We start from the raw sequence: 23,210 nt of genomic DNA, 5'->3' as shown, positions 1-23,210 counted from the left end.
ATTTATTTCAAGTTATTGGAGTACACTAACATATAGATGACTTAAAAGCTAATAGACATGGACTGAATGCTGCATAACTCCAACTTTGATTTCATGGGTTCTATAAATTATGACTAAACTCTGAGTATTAAAGCATTTTACCACAGTATTAACAACCCAGGGTATCTGAACCTAAGTTTGTAAATACAAGCTAAAAACTCTGGTGCCACAAAAAGAACATTGTCTGGCACTTGCAGGCACCAACTCAAATGAGCTCTGTTAATCGAGCCCTTTTAGGAAATGGGTAAAGAGATCACTTCAATCTAGCCAGTATGCCAACACTGCTGCACTCTGTCCCCTCTCCCTTCTGCCAGTGACACCTATTAAATGCACATGCCCTGGCACTATTCCAGAAGAACTTGACTTATTCATCCTCACTAAAGCCTTGGTAACCAGAGAGCTGTTAATTAATAAAGCTGTCAGGTACAGCACCGCCATCGGGCCATCATCGGCCCATCGGAAACTTTATCTCCCCATTGTTTCAGGGTCAGGCTAACCACAGGCCTACGAATCAATTACGCTAATGCTATGTAAATGAGGTCTCCTGCCATTAGCCCAAACAACAGGGGCTGTTAATGGAGGAAATAAGGCATTGCTATGCAGAAGCAGAGAGGGAACCAGACACTGTAGCTGCTTGCTGACATCTGTGATCAAATCTTAAAGAGATAGTTCACACCAAAAACGAAAATGGACCCGGGTGCGGTTCACGGTGTGCACCCGAGTTCGGAAAACAGCGATTACATTATCCAAACGAACCGAACTTTTATGTCATTGGACCCCAGGTGCACACCAAAAGTGCCAGTGTGAAAGCACCCTAAGATGTCAGGGACTCAGGGTCCCCATTCACTTTCATTGTATGGAAAAAGGAGCAATGTCAAGATGCTTTAAAATGTCTCCTCTTATGGTTCACTGAAGAAAGAAAGTCATAAGGATTTGCAAAGACATGAGGGTGAGTAAACGAAAAACAAAATGTTAAATTATGGATGAACAAATTTTTTAAAGAGAGCACATAAAATGTTTAGATCAGATCGAAGTGAAGAATCATAATGAGAAAAACAGCAGAACGGGGCGCAATAATCTAAAACAGGTCCAAGGCTACTCAGGTGATCAAGCAGATGAGAATGGTAATGTTCTTGTTATCCTAATTAAAGTCCAGGAAAACATCACAGATCTATGCTTCCTCTCTTGTTTCTATGTCAAAGGAGACAGAATTAGGACAAGGTTATTTTGATGAGGGGACACATACAGAGGACATGTTGTGTAATCTGTGCTATCAGATCCTCCAAGGCAGCTAAATAAAGGGTAATCTGAGAAGGCAATCTGAGTTTTACGGTTACACTCACTATTTAGGATTACTGAGGAGACACAAATTATAAAAATGAACCTGACAGATTCACATAGTGCAGTTCATACATTGCCTCTCTTTTGTTATCCTTCTACACATCTCTGTTTACATCACCACATCCGTCACTGTGACAGTCCTACAGAGTTTGTCCAGTAAATAAATGGGAATACAATGGATAGATGATCCATAGGTTGAAATCAATACAGAAATGGACAGAAGAAATTAATGTATTGTTTATTAATGTATGTTTAGTTCCCCGTTCAGTCATATTCTTACCACAAAGTTATGCATGTTATGCAGTTTAGACATGTACAGCCATTGTAAGGAATGTTCTGGGTTAAATACAAGTTAAGGTCTGACTTATCTGTGGCATGCTATCGGTTAGCAGACAAAATTATTTCAACATCAATTTGTAAAAACATAAAAATGTGTTGTACAGAATTACACTTACAGGAATATTCTTCAATACAAGTTAAGCTCAATCGACAGCATGTGTGGCATAATACTGATTACCACAAAAATTTATTTTGACATGCCCCTCCTTTTCTTTAAAAAAAGCATCTGTGTTCCAGTGAGTCACTTACAATGGAAGTGAATGGGGCCAATCTGTAAATGTTAAAATACTCACTGTTTCAAAAGTATAGACACAAGACATAAACACTATGTGTGTAAACATGATTTTAGTGTAATAAAGTCACTTACTAGCCTCTTCTGTATAAAGTTATAGCCAATTTTACAGCTTTGTTGACATGAAGATGTAATGTCAACTAACCCTAAAACCCTAAAATAAACTTTACAGCTCAAATAATACATGAGTTTTAACAGAAGAATGAATGTGTGTGCTTTTATAAAATTATAAGCTTCACAATTCTGCCATTAAACCCTCCAAAAATTGGCCCCATTCACTTCCATTGTAAGTGTCTCACTGTAACTTCGATTTTTGCTTCTTTTTTAAAGATTTTGTTATGGTAATAAACATTGTCACAGATGCTGTCAATTGAGCTTAACTTGTATTGAACCCGGGATATTCCTTTACAAAGAAGCCTCTGGGTGGGCCTCCCTGTACAGAACATATTTTGTTAGTTTTTACAAACTGAAGTATCAGTAGAAATTATTTTCTGTGATAATTAAATGATTGTTTACCTGTTAGGTATAAAGTTGGATTCTCTGCCTGCTCCACATCTTGAGGAAAGCCATGGAGCACCCATCCTCGGGTGGTTCAGTCCATCCTGCTCAGTCTCTCTGTCAGGATCTCCAACACTATACTGGAAGGCAATGTAAAGATAAAAAAAATACATTAATACAGCGGGAGGATACTATTCTGTTATCCTACATTTATACATTTTTTGTGCTGTTTCCTAATTACATGATAGAAGTACAACAATGAGAAGAGTAAAAGAGGAAAAATCTCATTAAGTCAAACTTTGAGAATCTAAAAAATGTTGATGCAAAAGGTTCAGACTCCTCAGACTCAACTTGCATTGTCCTTTGAATGGCACTCGTCCTATATACTGTAAACATGACATTCAGTGGGGATTACCCTGCGAGACGCACACACAAACACACCTGCTTAGCATTTTGTTTGAAATATTGTATATGTTCCTCCCTGTAGGGTGTCAGATCACAGTGTTACAGATCTAACGGACTTGAGAAAGGTCTCTTTCATTTGTTTACTTTCTTTCAGGTACTGAGGAAAAAGAGCAATTTATAGAAAGAAAAACAATAGGATAACTTTTTGAAAATATGACACATTTAGATTTCAACAGACATTCAAGTAATTCAGCCAAATGAACAAATGAACAGTCAATTTGATCTAATAAGACAACATATGAAGATACAGAAATTTGTTTAATGTTTCACTTAACAGAGGTGCAGGGCATGTACCTAATCTAGAGCATTGTGATCAGGTAAGGGCCTTGGAACTCACCATCAAGAGGATTGAATTTAAAGAGATGGTTAGAGAAGAACAGAAAAAAGAAAGAAACATCATCTCCATGCAAAAAATCAGTGATCTCACCATCAACCAGTATTATCAAGGACGTGCTTTTGTTTGTATCTGTATCAAATCAAGGGGCTTTATTCAGATGTGAGGTGATAAATAATTAGCAGGCATAGTGTCATTTAAATTCATGTATGTACATTCTGTCTTTTGAAGATATTTCACGGGTCCTTTTCAGAGTACAAAAACAGTCAGCGGCTGCCTGAAAGGCAACATGAGTGAATTGTTTAAGGGGATGATGGCACCTCTTAGAACCGATAGAAAGTGCAACAGATGAAGGTGGCGCTCGTAATGCTGAGAGAAAATGGAAGATAACGAGAGCAGCAGAGGACAAACAAATAATGAGGGAGAAGAAGAAAATAGAACCGCATTCTTCAAGGAAAGCAAGCTGGCACCCAGGGGGGTCCCTGCAGCTGGTGAAAAATTAAAGTCGACGGTTTCAAACTGTCCAATTTCCACATCAAACGCGCACAGCCTCTTGCCTATCTCTGCAGCCCGGCTTCAAACATCAGGCAGCCTGGAGTGGGTTCCTCTTCTTTCCTTCCTCTCCTCCTTCACTTCTCATAAGACTAGTTTTTGGTTTGCTTAATAATCTGACTTCCCAAATCCCCAAAGCACCGTACTGGTTACACTAGCCACCATCTCTCCATCACCTAATTATACCCCTGTGAGGCCATTAATCAACTCGTAAATTATTTAGGCAAGCGCTCTGCCTCAAACCCTTGCTGTCACTAAGAAAGAAGGAGAGAGGTAAGGAGAGGATGAGGGGAAGAAAGAGAGGGAGAGGTTTTTAGACGGCACAAAAATTACTCTCCCATGATACCACAGCCCTGTTCAACAAGGCAATGGAATATGAGCTAACAAAACATTTACATAGCATTTCATATGCACACATCGCTTCTTCAACAAACATGCAGCAACACTTTATGATAATATGCTGCTTGTGAGAGACACAGCTAGGGCTAAAAATATACTAAACATACTTGACAGATCTGAAAATCATGTTGGCTAAGCGTGTGTATATGTGGACTGGACATGGATGGATCATATAAACTGCAAGTAAACCCAAAATCAGTTGCGTCCACTTAAATAGTCAAGATTTCTGTACAAGACATAACAGCTTTTATCTTCACAGCACCTCGTATATAAAGAGATCAAATAAGCTTTAGAAACACTTTATTATAACATCAATTAATAAAACAACAACAAACATTTTATAATGCTTAACAAATCAGAGTTCATGTGCTTTAAAATATTAATATATAAATGATCTTTTTCATATATAAATATTTTTAGAAGAATATCTCAGCTCTGTAGGGCCAGATAATGCAAGTGAATGGTGATCAGAACTCCAAAAGATCAAAAAAGGAGAAAAAGTCAGCATAAAAGTAATCCATAAGACTCCAGTGACTTAATCAATGTCTTCTGAAGTGATCCAGTTGGTTTTGGGTGAGAACAGACTAAAATATAACTCCTTTTTCACTGTACATCTTGTCATTGCAGTCTCTAGGCACGATCATGATTTCAAGCTCGATTACACTTCCTAGTGCTTTGCATGTGCAGAGCTAGATGGCGCTATAGGAAGTGTAATCGAACTTGAAATCATGATCGCCAATTAGACTGCTGTCAAGATGTACAGTGAAAAAGGAGTTACAGTTTTGTCTGTTCTCACCCAAAACCAACTGGATCACTTCTGAAGACATTGATTAAGTCACTGGAGTCTTAAGTATTACTTTTATGCTGACTTCATCTCCTTTTTGGAGCATTAAAGTTCTGATCACCAATCACTTGCATTATATGGACCTACAGAGCAGAGATATTCTTCTAAACATCTTTGTTTGTGTTCAGCAGAAGAAAGTCCTACACATCTGGGATGCCATGAATTTAAATTTTTTGGTGAACTATCCCTCTAACTAAAGATCTGTTAAGCATAATATAATGTAATAATGTCCATTGTTTTTTTTTTGTTTGTTTGTTTTTTATGAAAGTTAGCATTATGTGTTACTAGGCATGTCATAAAATATCGATATATTGATTATTGAGCATGTTATTTTATCGATATGATTTTGAGGCATCGATATATTGGCCTTCCATTTAATGTAGCCTGACTACAATAGCTTTTTTATAATAGCTTTGGGAAACCACAAGAGGATGATATAACATGATATAACTGAAGCCGGTCGAGGGTAGAACAAGGCATGGGTATTACCCAAAATAAAACACTTTAGTGCAGGTCACAGTAAGAAGTAAAATGTTTTTGAAATCAATTCCCTAATGATGTTCCAAACCTTGACTCCCTTTCTTCCGTGTAACACAAAAGGAGATGTTTGGCAGAGTGACTGCCTCATTCGCCATACACATATATTGTATGGGGAAAAAAAGATGCAATGAATGTGAATGGTGATTGAGACTAGTATACTGCTTAACATCTTCCATGGATGAAAGAAAGTCATACAGGTTTGGAACAACTTGAGGGTGAGTAAATTAATACAGAAATTTTATTTTTGAACATGAATGTGTTCTGATATGTTGATCCATGGTGCTCATGCAGGTGATGTAATTCTTCTCCCTATCATTTCTAATCTTCTCTCTACTATCCATATGAAAAAAAGTGTCAAAAGTGAAAACAAAAAGGCACACGCACACACTCACACATGCACTTACATTCTATGCTTTACATCCCTTGAGGATCTTTATTAAATTAATGAAAACTTGCTCAAGGCGAGTGGCTTGGGCCAGAGCTGTGATAAAAGCAGTGATTGGCAGTCCCAGCGGCTGAATGCATTCTCTGAGGGGTGGGACTTTATGTATTTACTTATGGTCTCTGAGGGATTCAGAACAGAGTGGTGTTGGGCAGACACAGAAGGTGTGAGGAAGAGAATAACAATGATGAGAATGAATGTAAGGTCACAGAGAGTCAAGACAAAAAGAGCATTTTTGGTGTGTTCGGACCATAAAAGTAAGGGTTGTTTTGTAGTAAAGATGAAAGCAGGGGGCAGAGGACAGAAAGTACATGTTTGCAGAATTAAAGCTGAAGTGTGTAATTTCTGCACCACTAGTATCATCAAATGTAATTGCAAAAATAATGATGTGTTCAAACAAGTTCCCAGAACACTCCCCTGTCTGCCATTGTTCAATAAACAGATAGCCCTACCCCAAATTCATGGCATTGGTTGGATCAGTACTGCTGTGTCAGGCTGTTAGGGATGCTCAAACAAACAGAGACAAATGGTTTACTAATAGTTGTCTCTGCATATTGAGCTGAAAATTACACACTTCAACTTTAAATAAATGATATGATTATTTAGATTACAATTATTTAAACCAATATTGATCTGAATATAACACATTGGGTTTAGTAACATGTTTACTGAGTAGACCATGCTGGCTATAGGGGGTCCAATTATTTGGTCAAAAGCAGGAAACAGAACTCCACAGTCAGCTTACAGGCTGAGGTTTCACTTTTTCTGTGTGATTGACCCATTTGGCAGTAGGTATAGGGGAGTTGAGGAGGTATACCTTGCTGTTCTGACTCCAGGTAGGGTTTAATGAGCTCCCCCATATGGCTCTCATCAGATGACACAGCCTTCAAGAAGCTCACCACAACAAACTACAATGACAGAGAGGGATTCGGGACAGAACAGAAGAAAGTTATTTTTTCAGTTTTAAATAAACAATGTACTATGGACACTGTACAATGCAACTTTGAGAATGTATAACATTGCAATGTTGATAGCTGATTGACATTATCTTTTTGCTTAATCAGAAAAAGTAACAAATATGAAGAATTAAAGGTGTTTTTCGACAAATTGAGTCGTTGGATTAGCCACACCTCCTCATACAAAAACTCAGAACTCCAAAGATACAAAATGAGCTTTATTGAGACCGACACGAGCAGAAACAGTTGTCAAAAACAACAGCAGCAAAATAGCGCCCTCAACTGACAACTGTTATGAGCAGCATGGCAAAAAAATGGCATTATGCCTCAATATTTCACTGCAACTACAATGCTATGAGAACGTGCAAACTTATTGACATGCAGAAAGCATCATAGTCTGCTGACAATTTTTTATTTGCTGTTTACAGAGTCTAGAGCTGTCACAGAGGCCGGAGGGATATCTCAGGAGACATATTTCATTAATATCTTTCAGGGATAATAAATAATAGTACATTTTTTTGCAAAAAAAAAATTTTTTTTTTGAAAAAATCGCTTACAGCACCTTTAACAGTAGGTTTAGAATTGAGAAGGAACTTACTGTTGACAACATCATATTTCAGAGCAATTAGTTTGGCCTGAAGACTTTTCCCTGAACCTGGGGTTCCAAGCAGAAGAATTCTGGGAGTGTAGGGTGAGGCAGAGCGTTGTTGAGAAAGAACGTAGTTCATTGCTGTAGTATAGAAACAACATAACCATGTGTTATGTTATATGGTATGAATGAGAACATACATTTGATATGTAACAAAGTTCACCTCCACCCTTAGTGTAAAATATGTGTCAGAAATATTTAGATAAATATATGTTTCCAGTAAATGAAAGACAATGTGTCAGGCTAATAAATGAGATCTATTCAAATCTATTGGAAGTGTTGAACTTAAAGTTATCAGCCACTGTTGTACATACTACTTGTAGGTACACCATCAGAATTTGCAGATGAAAAATAATTTTTCTAACCCTTTGGTGATTGTTCAGTGACAGTACTGTACAAACACTTTAATACCTCACAACACAGATACTGTATACTCTACTGAATGTTTAATGCAGTAAAATAATAGAGTGCATTTGCGAGGCTGGTGACAGCCTCCTCTTAAAGCCCAATCGCTCAGATCATAAACAGAGATTGTCACTAAACTGAATATAAAGCCACTTGATTAATTAATCATTAGAGTCTTCCTTTCATGTCCACAGGGGCATTTGCTTGTAGTGTGACATCCACAACGAAGCCATCTGTTTGCAGTTGGGTCTCACTCACAACAATGCTGTTTGTCTGGAACCTGTGCTAGGCCTCTGTTTTAATGTGGGATGATTAACAACAGCCTGATTATAACTAATGAGTCCCTCTCATCCAACCCTTTATGCTGCTAATTGTTATACAACAACATGATAAATGCTTAATATGCCAAACATGTTTATGACCTAAAAGGCTAAGTCAGGGGGAAACTAGCGATGTTACAATCAAACCGCATGCTGAATTAGCGCTAATCAAGATTTAAGGTGACAGCCTTATTACTCCTCAGTCTGGGTTTATGAATGTTTTATAGAAGAGTTTATTGCAAATATTTATTTAATGTCCTCCGTTTAGATTTCAGGAAAATCAGGTGCGGGTAAGTGAAGATTAAGGCAAAGTGGCATGCTGTGCTAAATCTACAATTTACAATGTACAAATCAAGCCCACAGCACAAAGCCATTAGGCTACAGAGTCGTTTTCTTAATAGGCACTCAACAGAGCTTTTGACTTTAATACTATTGTGCCATGAGACTAAATGAGCCTTAATTTCCCTGCAGATAAGCCCAATTTCTTTGTGAGAAAAAACATTTGCTGCTATGGGAGAGGAAATAACTGTGTAAATAATCTGAATTTGAAAGCAGAAAAACCAGCTGGCAAAATAATTGTATATAAATAATAGCGATAAAATTGTGATAGACAGAGGTTGGATGTTATGACATCTCTAAAAATGCTATCTGTAATCTTGAATGACTGGATATCAGTTCCATGGATATTCATACCTATGATATATTTGCATCTGTATAAAAAAAACAAAAAAAAACTATGATTTGAATTTCACAAAATACTGCAAACCTGCCTAATGCTACAGTCAAAGTAATGAATGCAAAGGGGAGTTTAAATATTCACCACCAAGCTCTATCCTTATCTCGCAACTAAAGGAAGGGAAGTGACAAAATTATTTTGTCAAGTTGAGTGGTATAATATTTAGACAGGTTGTATTCAGAGGGCCTTAATGTAATTGGTGAAGACCGCTCATCCCTGCCCAGATTCTCATGGGATAGTCTGTGCCTGCAGAGCTGCCTGAGGCAACCTCCTCAACTGGGAGAGTGCCTGACAAGCAGGTCAATCACAGCCTCTGAATGCAGCTGCTGCACTACTGACCTCCAAACAATAGGGGCAGTAGATCTTGGTTTAATGCAATTGACAATGGTGCAAAGAGATGAGTAGGCGATATAAGTAGGAATGTTTGGGAAGCTCTAAATGGAATTCAGTGACCTACCTAAGCCTAACCTGTATTATTGCAAGACAATCTTAAGAGACAGGCCAAGCATTTCAATCCATATCCCAAAATAGGTCTTGATTAAAATAAATTAGCACCCTATAATTTAAAATCATAGGGTCCTTTCACACTAGCACTCTTGGTGCGCACCCGGGTTCGAATGACGTCAAAGTTCAGTTCGTTTAGATGATATGAACGCTGTTTTCCGAACACGGGTGTGTACCCGCAAACTGCACCCGAGTCTGAAAAGGTGGTCTGGGGTACGCTTCATGTGAACTTTGGTATGGTTCACTGCTGATATGAAGGCAATTGCACCAAAATGCAGAAGTGAACTGCTTGTGATGACATATAATTTGCATCTTTGCAGGCTCCCGATTTCAATTATTATGGTATAATGCATTACTCACACCTTCTTGTGTCCAAATAAATCCCCTTTAGAGAGCAGCTCACATTCTTCACATCTCTTGCAGCACCTGTGGGCTCGCGGCAGACAAACACTAACATTTATCACATTATTGCACATTCAATGCATAATGCACAAGTAATTCAATGCAATGCACAAGTGTCATTCTGTGAATGGCAAGTTTTGTCGGTAATTCCAAAAAGACAAACTTTCATATTTCACTTAATACAGTGAAGCTGACGTCTACTTGAGTTGTTACCAAGTTACAGTGGTAAAGAGCTGCCTGTTTGTACTCACGTTAATGACACAATCGGACCGCAGTTTGGACCCAAATAATATGATGTGAACAGAGACCAGCAGGGGCACTGAGAAGGGGGAAGAAACTAACTTGGGTTCAGTCCATGCAATTAAACCAAGTGTGAAAGCACGCTAAGTAGATGACCTTAAAAAAAGCAAACTGGTTGCCTTAAAAAGGTTAGTAAACATGCATACTTATTTGGCTTAAGTAAAGTGGACTAGGAATTACAGTGCAAGTGGAAATACAGTAACTTGATTGAACTTAAAAAATTAAGAATGTAGGTTAAAAACAGTTACACAAAAACCTTAAGTTAATTTAACAAATAAGTTTAATTTAATATAGCTGTTAGTATTTACAATGTATGGAAAATCCCATGTTAGGTGACATTATCCCTCATCCCTCAAGGGTTCAGGCTGTAATGATGATTTCCAGCTGATGTCATGTTGATTTTATTTTTTAAAATATTTATTTTATGTTTTTAGTGTAATTTGTTTTTGTATTGTTTTTTATGTGTGTGCTATATTTCACTGCTGCAGAACAAATTGCCCTCATGGGGGACAATAAAGGTGAAGTAAGCAAGCAAAGCCAGACATAATAAGAATATCTATAAACACTAATTAAGTGGAAAATGTAGGTGGTAGGCACTAGTACCAGATAGTGCAAGGGTGGTGAAGTTTATCTTGTGAGAAAACATCTATGTGCGGCTGGTCAGCACTGATGGTCTTCAGGCAGCTGTGGTAGGTGCGCTTCAGAGAATGGGCTTCTGTGCAGTACTCCTGCAGTTTTCTGGCTATCAGTTCCACTGGCATTAATGTCTAGGGACTTTTTAATCGCTGAGCTACCTCTGCACGTTCAGGCCAAATGAAGGTCAAACGGTACACATCTGAAACATGGAAAAAGTCCAGTATGATATTATCCATTAAAGCCAACATTTATCCTTTATACACCAGAGCAGTCGTTCTCAGCTGGTGTCATGACCCAGAAATGGGTCGCAGGGCTATTCTAATAGAATCACAGATAGCAGGGAAAAAAGTGCTAAATGCAAATAATATAATGCAACTAATTATATAAATGTGCATTGTTAGGATAGCAAATGTTTTTCTTATCAACTTTTAAAAGGGAGGAGAAAATGCTTCCCATATACATTGTCGTTGCCATCACTGGCTGTGCGTCCAATCAAACTCTACTGTATTTTGGCACAAATACATTTGTCACTGGTAGAAGCTAGCTAAACTATGTACAGTATATGCCAACATGGACAGTTTACGTGACATGTCCTATTCTTTGAAAACCATGAACAAAACTATGAAACGTAAAAGAAAATATGACCCCCAGACTACATTAAATATGGGTTTATTTGTAACAAAAATAAAAATAGATTGTTTAAACCACAATGTGTTTTGTGCAGTTAATTATTTGCTGCAGTGATTACTATTGTTATTATTATTTTTATTATTATTATTATGTAATATTATGTACATTTCAATATTTGATTTTAAAGACATTTTTGTTTACTTTGGTATGATATATAATTTTGGTACTGTTTTGGGTCACCACTTGGCAGAGTTGGGTAAGCTACAAATAACTAATTATTTATCTAGAATTGTAATCAGATTACTTTACTAAATTCTTCATTGAAAAAAATATCACATTACTAATTACTTTACTTTTAAGAAACTATATACAACACTTTTCCGCTCAGCAAATTCAAAATAATGTCTATATTTCTTTCTTGTTCATTCTTATTCATACACTGTAAGGGGGTTCGAGGAAAGGAGGAGGCGAGAACCGGCTTGACAACTTAAATAATAATTTAATAAACAACTTAAACAAAAACACACAACCATAAACACACACACACAGTACAGCTGCCTGTAATTCTCTCTCTCTCTCGAACTGTCGTCCCCGGCTGCCTTTATCCCTCGCGTGGCCCATCAGGCTGATTGGGGACCGGGCGTCCGTCATTCCAGCCCGGCCCCGCCCTCCTCGGCTCTACATACACTTACTGTAGCACCTCACATTTCTCATTCACAATGACTCGTTACAGGGCCATAATTCATGTATTCTACATAAATAATATATCAGAAATAAGCATAACCCTGCAATGTACTTAAAAGTAATTAAATTAATTGAAAGTCAGTAACTGTAATCTGATTACAATAATTTAAAATGTAATGCATTGCAGTACTTTTTTTACTTAAAATCAATTAGATTATAGTAATTGATTACTTTGTAATTGGATTACAACAAACACTGCCACTTGATGTCTAATATAAAATCTAGGTTGTGAAGCAAAACCAGTTGAGAACCATTGCACTTTAGTGGAAGTATTGCATGTCAAGTGTATTGTAAAAAACATCCTTTACAGCATTTATTTTGAGAGTAAATGTACCTAAACATATTCATAAACAGAGACCATAAATAAACAAAAGGGAAAATGGCAATTATGTGGAAATTGTGCATCCACACCATCATAAATCTATGGGGAGCACTGGCTTTTGTTCATTACAGCTGGGCTTTCCAAAACCCTGAGGACACGGGGCCCGATTGGGATTCAGCAAACAGGTTGATTGCTGTCAAGGTCCACAGATAATGAAATACATGCTAACAAGGGTGTGTGTTGCCTGCCTGTCTCACAGTCTCACTCTCTGAACTAAGGAAAGTGTAATGATCATACAGACATTACCTCCTGTGACAGGGTCTATCCTCTTGCCCAAGCTTCTTTCAGTCAAGATGACATCAGGAGCTTCCAGCACCACTGTAAGGAAAGAATTAAAAGAGCTGCATGAATCTGACACAATCTCTGGGGACTGATAGCGATTCAGATATTTGGCCAGTCTTATTATAGAGTCCTGATTTCAACTCTCTTGTTTTTCAGCTTGGAAAAGCAAAGTGTTTGGACAATGTGCCACTTACCAACATGATCTGGGGTGATGTCTGTTTCTTGTAGACATAATACTTGGAAATGGCTTCCAAAACCCAGCCCTGTAGAAATGCATGATGCATGTTATGTACACATCCTGTACCACTCCTAAGCTTCTCTTGAGAAGGAAGGAACAATCTACCATAAACAATATGCTAATAATCATACTCTAGTCTATGCTGACATAGAGTACAGCACTGCTGCTAACATTAAGTGCTTTTCCACCATCAAGTTTAAAAGTGATAGCCAGAGGTTGGACTGTTTAAAATTGTTTTCATATTAGCAAAACAATCTCCTTCCTGGAAAAATACTTTAAAAACAGTAATAGGTTTTGAATGAATAATTTTATATGAATAATTCATATTAATTGCTGCCCTGTATGAGTCTAAATAATGAATGTATAAATTGTTGTATGAATGAGGACTAAAACTGGCCCATATGGGGTCTCATGTAGGGAGGCAAATGGAGGGTTAAATCCATAAAAACCTTGAAAATGTGCCTAATTCTCCAGCTCCTCTTCACACTTCTCACTTAGCAATAAACATAACACAAGAAGAAAGTAAACCGCATGCATATCATTCATTAGCTACAAATCCATAAAAAAATCCTTCTCTCTAATAGTCTCCTAAATCCCAAGGCTTGCTGTGCAATGGTGCGGTAAAATAAAGAACAGTCAAAGAACCCATCTCCCAAAAGTGCTTGTTAGGGGCCAACTTATTACTGCAGCGAATAATCTTAAAATAAATAAATATATGCAACTAACATTTATAGATCTAAGTATTATCAGAGGAGCTGTGGGTTTTTGCTGCCGAGTTTCGAGTGTCTGTTTGATATCAGCCTTTGTTTTTTCTGGCTTTGATCTTTAACGGCAAACTTATCCTATGCTTCACCTGATCGCAGCGCGCAAGTTTCCTCCCACTTACTTTCCTATTAAGCACTTGATTGCCTCTGTGGCTGGGAAGCCCATGAGTGGGGCTTGATTCACAGACTGTCTGAAAGGCCTCTGGTCTACAGAATAATAAATATATACAGGCATGAATATAGGGAAAATTCACAGCTAATCCTTGAGCAAACTGTCAACCACTTCAGAGGTCACAAGGGTCAGTAGTGTGGTGCCTGATTTATTGTGTTTTGTCTTTGCAATCACATCGCAACAGTTTGGTGATTCCACAGTGTTTTAGTTTCAGGTATATTTCAGGTGGGTTAATGTGTAGTAATAAGTTGGGTCAATAAGTTGTCTGTAATTAGTTGTGTACTGGCTCTGTCCACGAATTTCTTTGTTGTTGTTGTTGTTGTTGAATAGAATAGAATAGAACAGAATAGAGTATAAATTCATATTTGAAAAATTATTAGGCTATCAATACAAAGTACAGAGTATAATGTAAGCAAGCTAAAAATACTGTATGCGCACTCATTTACATAAAATTGTCTACAATATTTAACCTCTGCAATCATATCACATTTCACTTTCAATTAGATCTCAATTAGTTGTCCTCAATTGTGTTCCACAGACGAAAGAAAGTTATATGGGTCTGGAACAACAAGAGGTTGAACAAATGATGACAGAATTTAGATTTTTGAGTGAACTATCCCTTTAAGTGTATTGATATGCAGCATTTCTAAGAAAGCATGGTGATGTAAATAATATTTATAAGAAAACACACAGAGAAATCAGGTGAAGAGGAGATTATACACAAAAATCATCAGAGTTCACATGCATCTATAGAGAGCCAGATGTCTTAGATCAGCAGAGAAACTTAGGTAAGGTCCAAACCAACTTCAGTCAAACAGGTTTCAAAGTCTTAGACCCATTTCTCAATATTCCTAACACACACACATACACTCTCCACAACTCTCTGCACACATTAACTCCCACACACACACACACACACACACACACACACACACACACACACACACACACACACACACACACGTACACCAGAACACAGAGCCCCACTGCAAATTGCTTCATTCCGTTTCATCCTCACATCAAAAGGGGCTGTGGTGTTGTAGCAATGGGCTCAGACAGAGATCCCAGCATTGGAACATCTGCAGTGAGGCCAGCTATCACAGGAGGGACATGCATGAAGCAGATGTCACCAGCCAGCCCAACAGCAGGCAAGGCAGAGGAGCAGAAGCGACGTCCCGACATGCCATCCACAGATCTCAATACACTGCTCCCTCACACAATAGACCAACAATATGGCAGCATTTGACTTTTATAATTAGATCTCAATTAGTTGTCCACTTATCAGTTAACCACTGGCTTGGTGCTTTAATTAATGTTTTGCTCTAGTTTTCTGTTATTATCTAATCTAAACTAATCTTATCTAATCTAATATAATAAAATATAATATAACAAATTCATAATAGGTTTGTAAGTCCATGTACAAAGTATACTGCAAACTATGCCTGAAATTTTTAACTTCTGTTAAACTGAATCATATCACATTTCAATTTACAAATAATCAGTTAACCACTGGTTTTGTGTTAAATTTTTTTATTCTAGTGTTTTTTTTTTTTGGAATGGAATAGGATAGAATAGAATAATTATAGAAATATAAAATTATATGGATATTAATACTATGTATAGAGTATAATGTAAGCACACTACAAATGTGCGCACACACATAAAAATTGTCTGAAATTGTAACCTTTGCTCAAATTCTTAGGAATAGAATAGAAATTGATATTAAATTACTTTGAGAAATTATAAGACTATTAAAACCATGTACAAAGTATACTTTAAGCACACTCAGATTTACCAAGAATTGTCTGAAATCTTTAACATCTGCTAAACTGAATCATATCACATTTCACTTTTACAGTTGGATCTCAATTGGTCGACCACTAATCAATTAAGCACTGGCTCTGTGCTCTATTTTTTCTTCTAATTCTTTGGAACAGAACAGAAATTCACATTGCATTTATTTTTTTATTGTACAAAGCTATTAATACAAAGAACAGAGTATTATGTATTCACACTACAAATGTCTGAAAACTTTAACTGCTTCTAAATCCCGTCATTCTAAAATAACATTTCAGATAAAACAAACTCCGTGAACCATTATTTGCACTGTGTGCTCACAAAAAGTTTCAATATTATTTAATTTGCAAACTTTTCTTCAGATTCTGTCTCCCTGAAAATAGAATTACAGACAATATGCAAATTCAAACAGCATAACTTTATTTGGAAGCCTCATTAGGGATCTGGATGACTGAGACATGCGCCCCATGATCTTTCTTTCCTTCCCTCCTACTTTTTATCCATTTACTTTAAGGCCCATCTTTTGAGATCTGAAAAGCACTCATTAAATTGATATTTTACTTTAAATCACTATTCATTACCTATGCACACTGTCTTCATTTTCCACAGGAGTACAAGTCCAAAGTTTTACAAACAGCAGGCTCATGAGAGAAAGAGAGAGTGAATGAGAGAGTGAGCGAGAACGAATTAAGACAGTTTGAGAAGCGGTGACAGGCAGAGATGAACTAGATGACCTAGATTAGGCATGATTAACATTCAGTGTTGCTTAATTTGGAAAAACAGGTAGACAAGCGCACACACGCAGGCATCAGTGGCAAAGCAATTAAGCTTAACTGTCTAGGCTCCAGTGGTGATGTGACATGTCAATCATTCTGCACTCTGGCCCATTTAAGCTTGTGCGAAGCAGGAGACCATGAGATGAAGGCTCTTCATGGTGAGCCAGAGATGCTTTGTCAGGTGTCTAAATCTACAGAGGAAAAATTCTACCTTAATTCTCTACTCATATGCAGATCAGTCGGGAAGGAAAATAATTAAATAACCTGATAAATACAATCAGACAGTTTGCCTGAAGGGATAAACATCCATTACTAGATTCAAAGGAGTCGCTAATCACAAACTACTGAGATTAAAAGGTGAAAGTTAAAGGATGCCAACGAAAAAAGTTTAGCAATGGGATTCTTGATTGAGTAAAGCCATTTGCGGAGTTTAGCGAGGAATAAAAAGGATATAACGTTTGGATTCGATTGCTTTACATATTCTTCTGTGCTGTTGCATAGGAGAAACTGACACTTCAGAGTAAGAGACAATCAGGGAGATTGTGACTGATTGTGTGATTTGATGGAAAGATGAAAGCAGGAATGAAAGAGTTTGAGATCTGAGAGGGTACATGAATGGACACCTCAGTGGTGAGGCTCTTAAGTGGCTTTAGTTCTGAGATCACATGTAACTGGCAGCCGGTGAGGGGCCTGCTGATGAAAGGTTTTTTTCAGAGAACTCTCACCAGCAGTCAGTGGAAGTCTTACATTCCCTGAGACCCATCCCAGCACTCTTCAAGAAAGGCAGAGACACACTCACGCCTAATTATTTATCACAGTATTAATAAATAAATGAAAAAAAAAAAATACAATACATTATTTGTCCATCATGTTTGTAAAAAACAAAATACAGGCAGATCCCCATGTGTATGTCGATTTTAAGCTGGAAATATGTGTCTCTCATTTAATTGTTTTATTGTTCACCACTTTAGAATTTAAGACAGGTCAAGTAAAATTATGAAGAAAGTTATTTGTTTTAAATTAATTACAAAAGAGATAATCTCTAAATAAATCACTACCTGTCTAACACAATCCATTTTTGACAGCCGTTGCTGAATCATCTTGATCCAAAGCTCTTTGGGGATCTTCTATCAGACTATAAATATCAGCAATCAATAATCTGAGATTTTAATAGCACTGAGTAAATGTTTCTCACATTTAAAAAAAAAAAAAAAAAAAAAAATATATATATATATATATATATATATATATATATATATATATATATATATATATATATATATATATATATATATATTTCTAAAAAAAACATTTGCTTAAATTGCTTTTCAATACTTCCTTGGTGAAGAATAGTTAAAGGAATATTCCGGGTTCAATACAAGTTAAACTCATTCAACAGCATTTGTGGCATAAAAATTCATTTTAAATTTTCCCTCCATTTCACTTTCACTTCTGTTGTAAGGGCCTCACTGTGACCTCGATTTTTGCTTTTTTATTTCAAGAAAATAAATTATTCAAAAACACTTTTTTGTGGTAACTGGTAATCAACATTATGCTACCTGTCTAATCTGACACCTGTCATTTGTGTTCACTAACATTAGTTTAGCAGCCCAATAACAAAACATAACTGTGATACCTCCTGTCACTAGTAAACAACTGTCCATAAAAACAGTCCAATCACTATTAAAAAGATACAGTCAAATATGCTGTTGAATCCCTAATTATTTATGACATCCTCTGCTTCTTTCATCTCACACTCCTTTGTGAATTTAATAAAAATGATAAATGGAATCTTTTGGATCGTTCTATTTTAAACTCAAGGCCAAAGTGAGTTTAAGTGAGAGGATAATTAGAATAATTAAACCATTGGGAGTCACTTTTTCTAAGCACATCTCTTTCTCTTTTCTACTTCTAATTCTATTCAACTCTCCTGATTTATGAACTAACTAGCCTGCATTACATTTGCATGATCAGACTTCAGACAAAATATGTTCTACAGTAGGCCTATGTCTTTACAATACAACAGAGACAACAATTACTGGCATCCACAGAATGTAGCAAACGCTGATAAGATCAACTTTTCCACTTATATATCTAAAAAGAATATCATGACTTAGGCACTCCAGAATACAGATAGCAGATCTTATAGAAGTACATCTGTTATCAAAGAGACGGGTAGAAATTGGGGGGAAAAGAAGAGAGAGACCTCACCTGATTTTTCTCTTGGTATTGATGTGCAGCTCTGGTCAGGTCAGTGTCATCCTTTAAGATATTGCTGAGTTATGTGAATAGCCTGAGTGTGCTCACACAACTTTTTAGCCTGTGGCAAGACAAAGAGTACAATTTGAAACAGCATATAAAGTGTTGACAAACTGACAGGAGTCAAAATGCTGTGCTACAGAACAGATAGGCTAACTCTGTACTGATGACTAAAGAAGATTCGGGATCTCTGTGGCCTCATACTGTATCTCCTGTATTTTGAGTATCTAATTTGATTTATCAAGGCATGAAACATGAAAAAAGTAGTTGAAATATGCTTTAAGTCTGAGGAAAGTTTGCTCAGAATCATAGACAAAGATGCAGAATAAACAAATATACGCAGAACTATTTTAAAGGTAGCACAATACACTGTAATGCATTGCTGAATGTCACTTTAGAAGGTATAAATAATAGAAATGAACAATTAATTGGCTTAATCTTGATTTAAAACAAAGTTCAAAGAGCCGACATTAAATGAGCTACTCAATAATTATGTAATGGAAATAATGCACTTACTATGGTTCTTTTGCTGGACGCCGGTGGACCCAGCAATATAATTCTTGGCACTGGAATTAAAAGCATTTCAAAGAGCAGCAATTCACATTAATGACAATATTTGATAGCAAAATGATTACTGGCATTGGAACTGAAATGTTTGTTCAGATAAATGAGTTGTTCACAATCTATCATTGATGTAGATTTCAGTTATTGAAACCTACTAATATATTTCTAGTTTATAGCAAGGCTGGAAGTGAATAAAAGGTGATGATGGGAATATTATATCTGGGTTTTACTGTTCAATGACTTTGATATTTGCAGCTCGTCTAACTTTACATTGTAAAGACTCATTTTACATGATCTAATGTTAACGACTGCCATCTTGTGGTTAGAAAAAAACCCATCACTTTAATGAAGTATTCAACACAAAACATGTTTATAACATGAGCATTATTGCAGAAATCTTACCATTGACATTGTCCCTTTTCAGGAAATTAATCAAGTATTGAATGGGGTCCTCTGGTTTGTCCACTATCAAATTTCTCACTAGTGCCTGCAAATGTATATCATTTATTTGGACAAAATTGCCTTAGATTTGACAAAGACTTACTCTGCATTATAGTGACATTTCTATACCTGGACCAAATATTTCATGTTTTTCTGCATAAATGGCCATCTCAGGAGGAATTCTGAGGGGCCTTGCAGTTGCATCCATCTCTGCAGTACACCACAATTGACAGCATTTGTGGCATAATGTTGATTACTACAAAAAATTATTTAGACTCGTCCATCCTTTATAAAAAAAATAAAATAAGTAAATAAATAAATTCAGTTACAGTTAGACGCTCACAATGGAAGTGAATGGGGCCAATTTTTGGAGGGCTTAAAGATAGAACTGTGAAGCTTATAATTTTATAAAAGCACTTACATTAATTCTTCTGTTAAAACACATGTATAATTTGAGCTGTTAAGTTATTTAAATCGTAATTTTTACAGTCGTTTTAAGGTTTGTTGACATCTCATCATATCAAAGAAGTTGTAAAATTGGCAATAACTTTACACAGAAAAGGTTAGAAAGTGATTTTATTACACTAAAATTATGTTAACACACCTATGGTTTATATCTTATGGCTTTAGATTTGAAACAGTGAATATTTTAATGTTTACGGATTGGCCCCATTCACTTCCATTGTAAGTGTCTCACTGTAACACAGTAACACATTTTTTTTTTAAGAAAAGGAGGGACGAGTCAAAATTAATTTCTGTGGTAATCAACATTACGCCACACATTCTGTCTATTGAATTTACCTTGTACTGAAGCCGGAATATTCCTTTAAGTGAATGGAAGAAGGAGATTATATATATATATATATATATATATATATATATATATATATATATATATATATAGTTTTTTTTTTTTTTTTTTAGCAAACAACAAAAGAAATGAAAACAATATTGAAAATTGACTTTCAGGTGGGCGACACGTCCATGGCGGTTTTCGAAAGACCGTTTTAAATAAAAACAAGTAACGAAAACTCTAACGAAAACTGGCTAAATTCGTTTTGATAACATTATTTTTTATTTTTATTTTTATTTATTTTTATAGCAGTCCGTATTTAATGTTTCGTCTTGCATGCTACATAAGCGGATAGTAACTAAACACATAACTTCACTTTCAAACTGCACATTTACATACAGCACGATGCTGTTTTCTGCTGTAACTGAGAGTCAAAATTAAGAAATCTATTTAATGTTACTTTGAAGAGTAGTTAATGTTGCTAATTGGCTGTGCGCACGCGCTCGTTGTTACTCGTTGCCAGTGGTTACCTGCTCAGCCAATCACCATCGTTACTTGGTAGCCAATTCTTGCTGCTAAGCAACGCTTTTTCAATTCACCGAAACAAGTACACCTCTACATCAAGTAGTACAGGTAATTAACAGTACAGGTAGACAACAATATTATGCCTTGTTTATCATATATGAAACCGGCTGTTATGCAATTCCGGTAGCTCAGACTTCAACACTTCATACTTTAATCCCACTTGTTTATTCAAATGGTCTCCAATATTAGACGGTTTTTGGGTTAATATAGCATTCATTCTTTAGTCTAATGTGTTTGCTCTTGTACTTTGCACAGCGTTCTAACATTACTATATCCTCCTTTATAAACAGGATGAGTACTCCAATGGACATGACTGACGTAAAAGAGCAACTGCATTCCACTGAAGAAAAGTATAAGCGTTTCAAACAGCAGCAATTCATTTTCATAACAGCTCTTGAGCGGTCAAGGGAGCATGCCAGGGACAAAACTGAGCCTGTCTCCACGGTGACACAGGTTATGAGTTGATTCATTCATTATCTTTGGTAACATTTGCTGTGTCATTTTATTTCCCGTTTGAAGGAATATTCCGGGTTCAATACAAGTTAAGCTCAATCGACAGCATTTGTGGCATAATATTGATAACCATAAACATTTATTTTGACTCGTCCCTCCTTTAAAAAATAAAATAAAATCTAGGTTCCAGTGAGGCACTTACAATGGAAGTTAATGGGGCCAATCCGTAAACGTTAAAATACTCACTGTTTCAAAGGTATAGACACAAGACATAAACAATATGTGTGTTAACACGATTTTAGTGTGATAAAATCACTTACTAACCTTTTCTGTGTAAAGTTATAGTCAATTTTATAACTTCGTTGCCATGACGATGTAATGTCAACAAACTCTAAAACGACTGAAAAAATGACGATTTAAACAACTTTACAGCTCAAATAATACATGAGTTTTAACAGAAGAATTAATGTAAGTGCTTTTATAAAATTGTAAGCTTCACATTTCTGCCTTTAAACCCTCCAAAAATTGGCCCCATTCACTTCTGTTGTAAGTTACTCAGTTCATCCTAATGCAATTACACTGTAACATTAACTTTATGTTAAGTGTGACCTTCTAAGTAAATGATCATATACTTCTGCAGGTTCAAAGGTACATGAACCATCACTGCAGCAATGCCACTGACAGACGCATCTTCTCGCTCTTTTTGGAGATAATTTCTGATCTTGGCGTTGTTTTAAAACTTCTGCAGTCCTCACTGTCCAGCCAAAACAATTTGTGCAAGACCCTTGAAACCTGCAAGGAGCTCCTCAGCCCCAGCAATAACATAAATGAACTCAGGGCACAGTTAAGTGACAAGTTACAGTGCACGTATTTAATCCAGAATTTGAGTACATATATTTAGATTGACGTCTAAATTACTGTAGCTTCAAAGTTACCCAAAAGCTTGTATAATGATGCTATAATCTTGTCTTAATTGGTTGATATATTAAATAACATGCAGCTTAAATACTCATAACTGCACCATTTTTCTTTACAGCTATCCACACAGTGAGATTAACCGCCTGAGTTGTGATGAAGCAAGGAATTTCTATGGTGGAATTGTGAGCGTGATTCCACTGGCTTTAGACCTCCTCACTACTTATTTTAAAGGAGGTGCTCAACCTGTCACTCCATCAGTTACAGAAACATCTCCCCAGCAAACAGAGGCAAAGAGCATTGGGATGTCTGCTGACCTTGATAAGGCTACCAGTAACAACTCTACATCTAAGAAAGGCACAGGTGGATGGCATGCTGGAAAACCAGCCTGGAAGCCACCAGGCCAGACAAGCCATTAAAAC

General features: G+C 36.5%; 1 protein-coding gene and 1 pseudogene across 1 annotated transcript; one reads left to right on the top strand and one right to left on the bottom strand.

The window, feature by feature from the left end:
* The window catches only part of LOC127425869 (adenylate kinase 8-like), a 28,432-nt pseudogene extending 8,182 nt beyond the window's left edge, over positions 1 to 20,250 (bottom strand).
* Positions 20,251 to 21,729: 1,479 nt separating this feature from the next.
* On the top strand, positions 21,730 to 23,207 carry spaca9 (sperm acrosome associated 9). The gene is made up of 3 exons (XM_051658279.1): positions 21,730 to 21,873; positions 22,514 to 22,716; positions 22,910 to 23,207. Exons 1-3 carry the CDS (start codon positions 21,730 to 21,732, stop codon positions 23,205 to 23,207), a joined length of 645 nt encoding a protein of 214 aa, XP_051514239.1.
* Positions 23,208 to 23,210: the final 3 nt, after the last annotated feature.

Source organism: Myxocyprinus asiaticus, chromosome 3, assembly GCF_019703515.2.
Source record: "Myxocyprinus asiaticus isolate MX2 ecotype Aquarium Trade chromosome 3, UBuf_Myxa_2, whole genome shotgun sequence".
In the NCBI taxonomy this organism is placed as follows: domain Eukaryota; kingdom Metazoa; phylum Chordata; class Actinopteri; order Cypriniformes; family Catostomidae; genus Myxocyprinus; species Myxocyprinus asiaticus.
The sequence above is the reverse complement of the archived record's forward strand: the minus strand, read 5'-3'. Positions and strand labels throughout refer to the sequence as shown.